The sequence below is a fragment of the Rhinopithecus bieti genome, unplaced genomic scaffold (genome assembly GCF_001698545.2).
Source record: "Rhinopithecus bieti isolate Rb0 unplaced genomic scaffold, ASM169854v2 scaffold_18354, whole genome shotgun sequence".
Lineage (NCBI taxonomy): Eukaryota > Metazoa > Chordata > Mammalia > Primates > Cercopithecidae > Rhinopithecus > Rhinopithecus bieti.
Window position 1 is genome coordinate 3,275,479 of NW_016809835.1, and position 10,761 is coordinate 3,286,239.

The 10,761-nt window shown below is 37.2% G+C and overlaps 1 protein-coding gene across 2 annotated transcripts in view; it reads left to right on the forward strand.

Moving 5' to 3' along the window:
• The window catches only part of FCHO2 (FCH and mu domain containing endocytic adaptor 2), a 128,151-nt gene that overhangs the window by 80,836 nt on the left and 36,554 nt on the right, over positions 1–10,761 (forward strand). The window contains exons 11-15 of one of the 2 annotated variants that reach the window (XM_017890628.1): positions 3,784–3,841; positions 4,773–4,948; positions 8,014–8,025; positions 8,381–8,405; positions 9,933–9,975. In XM_017890628.1, the coding sequence (XP_017746117.1) occupies positions 3,784–3,841; positions 4,773–4,948; positions 8,014–8,025; positions 8,381–8,405; positions 9,933–9,975 (314 nt within the window). The remainder of the gene's footprint in view (positions 1–3,783; positions 3,842–4,772; positions 4,949–8,013; positions 8,026–8,380; positions 8,406–9,932; positions 9,976–10,761) is intronic. The other variant, XM_017890629.1, reaches the window with a different exon arrangement.

The following is a 10,761-nucleotide window of genomic DNA, read 5'->3' on the forward strand; positions in this document are numbered from 1 at the left end:
AGTTTTGCTGAATGTGGCCAGGCGCGGTGGCTCACGCCTGTAATCCTGGCACTTTGGGAGGCCGAGGTGGGTGGATCACCTGAGGTTAGGAGTTCGAGACCAGCCTGGCCAACATGGTGAAACCCCATCTCTACTAAAAATACAAAAAATTAGCCAGGCATGGTGGCAGGCGCCTGTAATCCCAGCTACTCAGAGGGGCCGAGGCAGGAGAATCGCTTGAACCCGGGAGGCGGAGGTTGCGGTGAGCCGAGATCATGCCATCACACTCCAGCCTGGGGACAAGAGCGAGACTTCGTCTCAAAAAAAAAAAAAAAAAAAATTATCAGTTTTTTCTTGTATTTTCTCCCTTTTTTTTCTTATTAACTTTTTTCCTTTTTTTTTTTTTTTTTTCTTTTAACAGCTGCCTAGTATAGTTGTTCCTCAGTGTCCTTGCAGGATTGGTTCTAAAACTCCCTGAGGATGCCAGAATCACTGAATGCTCAAGTCCCTTATATAAACTGTCATAGTGTTTACATATAACCTACACAGCATCCTTTAAGTCATACTTTAAATCATCTCTAGATTACTTATAATACCTAATACAATGTAAATGGATGTTGTAAATAGTTGTTTTACTGTGTTTTTTAAAGATTCATGTTTTGTGTATTTTTATTTTTGTTTGTTTGTTTATTTATTTATTTATTTATTTATTTATTTATTTATTTTGAGACAGAGTCTTGCTCTGTTGCCTAGGCTGCAGTGCAGTGGCACCATCGGGGCTCACTGCAACCTCTACTTCCCAGGCTTAAGCGATCTTCCCACCTCAGCTCCCTAATAGCTGGGCTACAGGTGCTTGCCTCCCTGCTCAGCTGATGTTTTAATTTTTTGTAGAGATGAGGTCTGACTATATTGCCCATTCTATTGCTGGTCTCGAACTCATGGGCTCAAGCAGTCTTCCTGCCTCAGCCTCCTGAAGAACTGGGGTTACAGACATGAGCTACCACAACCAGCTTATTTTTTATTTTTTAAAAAATATTTTTGCCGGGCACAGTGGGTCATGCCTATAATCCCAACACTTTGGGAGGCTGAGGTGGGCGGATCACCTAAGGCCAGGAGTTCAAGACCAGCCTGGCCAATATAGCGACACCCTGTGTCTATTAAAAATACAAAAATTATCTGGGTGTGGTGGTGCGCGCCTGTAATCCCAGCTATTAGGGAGGCTGAGGCGGGAGAATCACTTGAACCCAGGAGATGGAGGTTGCAATGAGTTGAGATTGGGCCACTGCACTCCAGCCTGGGTGACAGAGCAAGTCTCCATCTCAAAAAACTAACTAAATAAATAAAAATATTTTCAATCTGCGGTTGGTTGAATACGTGCAAATACTGAAACCGAACCTGCTGATATGGAGGGATGTCTCTACCCATTTTGTGTATGTACCATAGTTTATTCAGCTGTGCTTGGACATTTAGGTAATTTCTAATAATTACCGGTTATAAATAATCTTTAATGAATAACCTTGTGCATATGTATTTTTAAATAGTTGGAGCTGTATCTTCACGGTGAATTTCTAGAAATGGGATTCCTGGGTAAAAGAGTGAATGTATATGTAGTTTTGTTACACATTGCCGAATTTTTCTCTATAGGGGTTGTGCCAATTTGTATTAATACCCACAAAGTACGAATATGCATTTCCCCTGCAACTTCACCAACAGAGTATATTTTCAAGCTTTTGAATTTGGTATCTTAATGTAGTTTTAATTTTCTTGGTAGTCTTTTATTTCTCATTTTGTGTGTTTTTTGCTTATGGTTTATATTTTCATTCATTTACACTGTCAGTCCTTTCGCTTCACCACAGCACACCCCAAGATACAAATAGTCTTAGCTTTTTCTTTCTTTACTTTGAGGATTTGAATGAAAAACTGGTTTTCCACAAAGCTGCTGGCATTCCTACCCAAATACCCGTTTTCTTACTTTTAATTTTTCCTAGTCCTTGAGGAACGGGGAAGGGCCTCTTTGTCTTATCCTGTTTTTTCTTGACTCTTAGAGTACCTTGTTCTCATTTTATCTCACATATCTATGATATCTGTAGTATTTATTGGCTCCTCTTCTGCTTTTAGGCATGCCCAGTTTTCTTTAACTTGAAAAAAAACTTTTTCTGAGCCCCTGAACTGAATGTTTATCTTTCTGTGTCTTTGTATATGTTATTTCTCCTTGTTTGCAGTGTTCTTCCAACTTATGGGAATTTTATAATGTGACCAGAAAACCGTTCTTGAAGCTGTTAAAATGTATTAAAACTAATTTCTGAGTTATAATATTTAGGCTACTTCTGCTGTTTTTAATATTCCCAGCTAGATTATTTTATTTTTTTATTTTGAAGAATTCTAAACAAATATGTGTGAGAGTGTGTGTGTGTGTGTATATATATATATATATTTATTTATAAAAAATACCATCATAGGTTCTCATGTTGGGGCTCTCATCAGTCAGCCCCAACAACAGCTTGCCCTAGCCAATCCTGCCCATCCATTTCTTCTGCCCAAATTCTAGAATAATATAATTTCATCTGAGTTTACATTGTATTTATCTATAAAACATAATCACAATATCATCACATCTAGAAATAATTTACAACTCCTTAGTACTTTCAAATAACCATTCAGTATTTATATTTATCATCTTTGATGTCTGTTTTATTATGCTTTGTTTGAATTTGTTGATATGTCTTAAGTCTCTCTTGATCTATAGGTTCCCCTTCCCTCCCTCCCTCTCTGTTTAGCTTTCTGGTTTTTTTGTTTTTGTTTTTGTTTTTTTTGAGACGGAGTCTCGCTCTGTCACCAGGCTGGAGTGTAGTGGCATGATCTTGACTCACTGCAACCTCCACCTCCTGGGTTCAAGCCATTCTCCAGCCTCAGCCTCCGGAGTAACTGGGATTACAAGCACGCGCCACCATGCCCAGCTAACTTTTGTATTTTTAGTAGAGACGGAGTTTCAGCATGTTGGCCAGGATGGTCTTGATCTCTTGACCTCATGATCCGCCTGCTTTGGCCTCCCAAAGTGCTGGGATTACCGGCGTGAGCCACTGCACCCAGTCCGCTTTCTGTGTTTTTATTGGCAAGACTAGGTGGTTTGTTTTATAGTTTCCTGTAGTCTGGATTTTGCTGATTATGTTGCCATACTGTATTATGTTTTACTTCTTTATATTATTTAAATTGGCATTTGGATCTAGAGGCTTGATCAGATCCAGGTTCAAGGTTTTTTAGGTCTTGTTTTATTTTGTCAGGCCTGCCTCTCTCATGAGACACATGGTGTCTCTGGCATGTTGGCAGACATTGATGGTTTGTCTTAGATAGTTTCGCTAGTTCACCCAAACTTTAAACTGTGTAAAGAGGTGCTAGATCTTATATTTCCGTAGAGCTTATAGCAAAAAGAATATTTAACTTGATAATAGCTTTCAAATCACATGTAGTTTTTAAACTAACGTATTCTTCCTCATTTATAGCAGAAACTGTAGATTTTGAGCAATCTGAATTGGTCTCCACCTCGGTGATTTCTTGCCCTGAAATTATGAGTTGTGTCTCTCCTGTTTCATTTTGCAGGTTTTCCCTCTTTCAGATATCCAAAGCATGGAGTGTGATTTGAAGCTAATTAACTAAAAGGATGTAATTTTTCTTCAGTGTTATCTCATTAACCTGTTGATATCTGAGAAGTGGTTTGGTTCCTTAGTAATACTTGAGATTACTTTGATAATCTCTAATAATTTTGTACGTTGGAGTTGTCATAATTTTTTTTTCTTTTTCCCTTAGAACATTCCTGATGTAGATGAAGAAGGCTACAGTATTAAACCAGAAACAAATCAGAATGATATCCTTTCATCATCTGGGTATTCTTATGGATTATGTTGGCATATAAGGAGGCAGTTATAAGAAAATCATATATTACTTAAAGCCTCTTCCAATTTTTTATTAATTATAAAATGTGATTCCTTATTTGTCATTTGACGTATTGGTTTTTTTGTTTGTTTGTTTTTTTGAGACAGAGTGTTGCTCTGTTGCCCGGGCAGGAGTGCAGTGGCACAATCTTGGCTCACTGTAGCCTCTGCCTCCCAGGTTTCAGCGATTCTTCTGCCTCAGCCCCCCAAGTAGCTGGGATTACAAGTGTGCGTACCATGTCTGGCCAGTTTTTGTATTTTTAGTAGAGACAGTTTTACTATATTGGCCAGGCTGGTCTCGAACTCCTGACCTCAAGTGAACCACCTGCCTGGGCCTCCCAAGGTGCTGGGATTACAGGTGTGAGCCACCATGCCCGGCCTTGACATATTAATAAAAGTTAGTAATCTTATTTCTGTTAAAGTCTGTTTTACTCTTGTGTGTGTGTGTGTGTTTTTTTTTTTTTTTTTTTTTTTGAGACGAAGTCTCACTCTGTCTCCCAGGCAGGAGTGCAGTGGTGAGATCTTGGCTCACTTAAACCTCTTACTCCTGGGTGAAAGTGATTCTCATGCCTCAGCCTCCTGAGTATCTGGGACTACAGGTGCGTGCCACCATGCCCAGCTAATTTTTTGTATTTTTAGTAGAGACAAGGTTTCTACTTGTTAGCCAAGATGGCCTCGAACTCCTGACCTTGTGATCCGCCTGCCTCAGCCTCCCAAAGTGCTGGAATTACAGGTGTGAGCCATCACGCCCGGCCTAAAGTCTGTTTTACTCTTAAAGGTTTCGTTCTTTTTTAAAAATAGATGTGTGAAAAACTGGTTATATGCCTAAGGTAATTTAAAAACAATTCTTTAACTGAAACTCACATACCAAAGAGAACCATTTCTACTCATCTAGTGATTCCGACTCTGAAGATGAAGAACCAAAGAAGTATCGGATAGAAATTAAGCCTATGCATCCAAATAACTCACATCACACAATGGCTTCTTTGGATGAATTAAAAGTATCTATAGGGAATATAACACTCTCCCCAGCAATATCTGTAAGTACAAACACATTTGTACTCTGTAATATAAAGTCTTTATTTTTCTTACCTATCTGTTTCTAGTCAAACATTAGCAATTGTTAAGCATGTTGGCTGAGGAAATACTTAGTTTTTAATTTTTATGCAGGCAAATAGACTTGTGAGTTTGGCTTAATTTTGCTTCCTTTTGAAAGTAGAAAGTGAAAATGTCAAAAATTCACTATTTCCGCCATTTGTTGCATTTCATAAACAGTGCTATATGTCTCTGGCAGAATTCTTTGAATTGGCAGTATTAATTTTTGCCTCATCTAATTTTGAAGTGTTTCTTCTATGTTTTGTGAGCCTTATGTAAGAGGGAATTTTATAAAAGTGAATTTAAAGATTAAATTATATATTTGCATTTTTAAAAATTTTATTATACTTTAAGTTCTAGGGTACATGTGCACAATGTGCAGGTTTGTTACATATGTATACATGTGCCATGTTGGTGTGCTGCACCCATCAACTCGTCATTTACATTAGGTTTATCTCCTAATGCTATCCCTTCCCACTACCCTCTCCCCACAATAGGACCTGGTGTGTGATGCTCCCCTTCCTGTGTCCAAGTGATCTCATTGTTCAGTTCCCATCTATGAGTAAGAACATGTGGTATTTGGTTTTCTGTTCTTGCTATAGATTGCTGAGAATGATAGTTTCCAGCTGCATCCATGTCCCTACAAAGGACACGAACTCATCCTTTTTTATGGCTGCATAGTATTCCATGGTGTATATGTGCCACATTTTCTTAATCCAGTCTGTCATTGATGGACATTTGGGTTGATTCCAAGTCTTTGCTATTGTGAATAGTGCCGCAATAAACATACGTGTGCATGTGTCTTTATAGCAGCATGATTTATATGTAGGTCTGTGGGAGTTTGCTTGAGGTCCACTCCAGACCCTGTTTGCCTGGGTATCAGCAGCAGAGGCTGCAGAAGATAGAATATTGCTGAATAGTGAGTGTTGCTGTCTGATTTTTGCTCTGGAAGCTTCGTCTCAGGGGTGTACCCCACCATGTGAGGTGTGAGGTGTCAGTCTGCACCTAGTGGGGGATGTCTCCCAGTTAGGCTACTCAGGGGTCAGGGACCCACTTGAGCAGGCAGTCTGTCCGTTCTCAGATCTCAACCTCTGTGTTGGGAGATCCACTGCTCTCTTCAAAGCTGTCAGACAGGGGCATTTACGTCTGCCAAGGTTTCTGCTGCTTTTTGTTTAGCTATGCCCTGTCCCCAGAGGAGGAGTCTACAGAGGCAGACTGGCCTCCTTGAGCTGCAGTGGGCTCCACCCAATTTGAGCTTCCTGGCGGCTTTGTTTACCCACTTAAGCCTCAGCAATGGCGGGCGCCCCTCCCCCAGCCTCGCTGCTGCCTTGCAGTTAGATTGCTGTGCTAGCAATGAGGGAGGCTCCGTGGGCATGGGACCCTCTGAGCCAGGTGTGGGATATAATCTCCTGGTGTGCCTTTTGCTAAGACCCTTGGTAAAGTGCAGTATTAGGGTGGTAGTTAACCGATTTTTCAGGTGTTGTGTGTCTCAGTTTCCCTTGGCTAGGAAAAGGGATTCCCTTCCCCCTTGCACTTCCCAGGTGAGGCAATGCCTCGCCCTGCTTCAACTCTCACTGGTCAGGCTGCACCAGCTGACCAGCACCAATTGTCCGGCACTCCCCAGTGAGATGAACCCGGTACCTCAGTTGAAAATGCAGAAATCACCCGTCTTCTGTGTCACTCACACTGGGAGCTGGAGGCTGGAGCTGTTCCTATTCCGCCATCTTGGGTGCGCTGCCCTATTTGCCTTTTTTTAACGTCTGCCACTGTAACATTTATTTTCCCATACTTTTCAAACAAGGAAAGGCACAGATAAGAGTTCTTAGTGGTAATAGTTAATTCCTCAATTCTAAAATACCGTACTTAATAGGATTTGAGGGAGAAGTAAAACATTATCCCAGTAATTTTTTTCCTCGTTGATGTCAATTTTAAATTTAAAAATGTTACACTATGTGAAAAAAGCATTTCTTAGGATGGCAGTTAAGTATACCTATATGTGATCATCATTGATTGACGTTAAATCTGTTCTTCTTGATAATGAAGAATAAAGGTTCTCACCATTTCATATTATTGTCTAATTACATATTTTAAGTAGTTACATTTATTTGGGAAAAAAGGTGGTTTTCTCCCAGTCATGTACTTCAGAATTTAGTTTCAAAACTATTTTCTTTCTACCAAAAATATTTCTGAAATGAGGTTTTATTGTACCACTACTATTTAACATTAAGATTGATGTTGAAGTACAGAGTTGCTTAAAAGATGGTGAGTATAGGGCCGGGCGTGGTGGCTCACACCTGTAATCCCAGCACTTTGGGAGGCTGAAGCGGGCAGATCACAAGGTCAGGAGATCGAGACCATCCTGGCTAACACAATGAAACCCCGTCTCTACTAAAAAAAATACAAAAAATTAGCTGGGCATGGTGGCATGCGCCTGTGGTCCCAGCTGCTCTGGAGGCTGAGGCAGGAGAATTGCTTGAAAACCGTGAGGCGGAGGTTGTAGTGAGTGGAGATTGCACCACTGCATTCTAGCCTGGGTGACAGAGCGAGACTTCGTCTCAAAAAAACAAAAAAGGTGGTGAATATATACAAAGTATGAGGTTGCAAACCATTAAAAATGTATATTATGTCAGAGCATAACTAATTTAAAATATGTGTGTAAATATGTAAAATAAAAGCCTAGAGGAATATATGGATAGTGAGATTGTAAATAGTTTTAAATTTTTCTTTTGTAGTCTTCTCTTTTCTGTTTGTTTTTAAAACAGTGAACTTGTATTAATTTCATACTATGAAAATAATAAAACAATTTTAATAGTTAATATTGGATTAGAAAAGATTGTATCTGAATATATTTTGCTGCCTAATTTGCTTAACTTTTTCCCAGCTGACAGTGTATGTGTTTTAAGGTGTATGTATTTTAGATACGATTGAATAGGGAATGATTAATTATTAGAACAGAAAATACAGTATTCAGAATTCTAACCTAATTTTCTTTTCTTCCATGTACTACTAGAGACACAGTCCAGTAAGTACGAGATTTTATATTTTGCCCATTGACTTTTAAAATCATTGTAATTTTGAGGATTGACTTTCAAAATATTTGTATTAAATTTTCAGATTAGCAAGTTTTAGTGTTTTGCTGTAGATATTGCTTTAATATTTTAAAAACATTAGGTGTTAAAACTACATGTATTATTTTTTACTGTAAAACAAAAACTACTGACAGTTTTTTCTCTATATCTTTTATGTAAATAGACTTTACAATTGAGCAGATATACTAAAAACAATGTAAAATTCAGTTCCTAGTATTAACATTTTACCAAATATTTCATTATCAAATTAATTTGTTTTGTGGTACCTATTTTGCATCTCTGTTTTAGGTACAGATGAATCGGAATTTGTCTAGTAAGTTTGACATTTGAATTGCTTATTTTATGTCTATTAAACTTTATAAGGCAATTTGTTAATCTTTCACTCTTATGTAGCTGTAGCAATAAATGATCTTTTCTCATCATGAACCCTGCTGAATGGCTAGAAGGACAATTATTTTACATAGAAAACAACATACCTATATTATTTCCTGTGGAGCTAAGAGACATGCTTTAAACTTTAATACATGGCTACAACATTTTTCAGAAATCACCAAAGCCAAAAAATAACTTCTGATTAAGAGTGTTAAAGGGTTTCACTGGCATTCTGTGTCTTATAAACTAGAAGACATTTCATTTATAAGATGAGTAATATTGAGCTTTCCCTATTTTAAGTTATGTCACAATTACAAATTCGATTATAAATTTAATTATACTAAAACTTTTCTAGGGTGCTAATACCTTTTGCAGAATCATGCATTAAAATAACAAAGAGTTGTGGGAAAACAGTTGAAGCAGCCCACTCAAAAGCTATGTACTTTTGTTAACAGAATACTTAACAAAACTTTAACATCAGTCTTAATAAAATTCTAACACAGTTTAAAAGACCTAGTAAATTAATAATAAATACCAAAATAAGTAAAAGTAAGGATTTTATCTTTAAAGAAATGTTGATGGTAGCTTAATGATAGGGGGTGTGAGGAAAATGAGGATAAATGGAGGGTGCTGAGTTGTGGAGATGAGAGCAAAATGCAGAAATATTGAAGAATAGCACAGTAAACACTGAGGCAAAACAACCAACCAAACTGAGCGAAGTGAAGAATGTAGAGTGAATGGGTATCATGTACTGTGATGCTCCTCCATAGTTTGTGGAAGTTACTCATATTGATATACTTTGCATCAGGTATTGCTTGGTGATGCAAAGAAAACATGAAGGTGCAGCAAAAATTGCTTATGCACCAACGTGAGTTTTGCATTAATGATGCTATTCCCCTGTTTACCACTTGCTTGTGAAATGAGGTACGTTACAAATGCAAAAGGTAGCAAAACGAACTATCTTATAAAGAGACTTGCTCCAGGTTGCTATAAGATTCTTAATTTTTCAAAATATGACATCCTCAGGAGTTAATAACTACTTTTTGTCAATGTAATAATCACTAATAGTATTCTTAGAACTTGAAAATGCATTCATGATTCATCAATTAAAATTCTTAAATAGAATTTATGTATTTAAACATTTTCTTATTTTAAAGTTGCAACCCATATTTTCTCTTTTCTAAACAGCAATTTTAATGAATATCATAGTTTAATTGACTTAAGTAATTTCTTACTAAAGATACTAGAAGAAATCAGGATTTAGTAGTTTCAGTTATTTTAATGTACAAAATAGAAAACTTGTTAAAATCTTAATTTACTTTTTCTTCATTATTGTTTGTATTTACATTATCAATTCCAAAATTTTTAATTGTCATAGTGTTGAGATATGTGTATAGAGTTTCTCTTTTTCATTAAAATATTTTATTTCTCAGATTATGAAGTTTTCATATTTTAATTTTTTAATTAGATGAGGAGTTAACAAAATCAAAGCCATCTGCTCCACCCAATGAGTAAGTTTCCATGTTTAATTTTTTTAAAAAATAGACTTTATTTTTTAGAGCAGTGTTTGATTCATGGCAAAATTGAATGGAAAGCACAGAGATTTCCCTTTATGCTCCCTGCCCCTTCATATGCCCAGTCTGTCTCACGATCAAATTCTCTCACCAGAGTGGTACATTTGTTACAATCAGTGAACCTGCATTGACACATCATCACATAAAGTCCACAGTTTACTTTAGGGTTCATTCTTGGTGTTGGACAAATGCATGAGGACATGTATTCATCATTATAGTATCATACAGAGTATTTTTGCTGCCCTGAAAATCTTCTGTGCTCCACCTTTTCATCTCTTCTTCCACACACTTACATTTTAAGTATCCTTTTGTCCTTTTTTCTAGAGTTTTATTAGCTCTATAGTTTTAATTACCATAAAGTTTTGTTAATCATCCTGTTTTCTGAGCTGTCAAATGCCCTGTTGGAGTTTTTAGAAGTTTAAATTTATTTCTCATTTGGTAACATGTCCTTTTACAATAAGAAAAAAATCCATTTAACCACAATTGGCCTTGGTAGCCTCACTACTTCTAAATAAATGATGAAACCGTAAGTTCATACATATCTGTATTTCAGCTGGTTAGTCTCATGGGAATTTTCTCATTTCTTCCTTCAGTTTTGACCGTGACCTTATAAAATAATATACTTCATAAGCTTCAAAACAGAGAAGTGTCTCAAGTTGAAAAGGGAGAGAGAGGCCAGAAGGCATGTTGCCAGCTCTTCTTAAAAAAAAAAAAAAAAGCCAG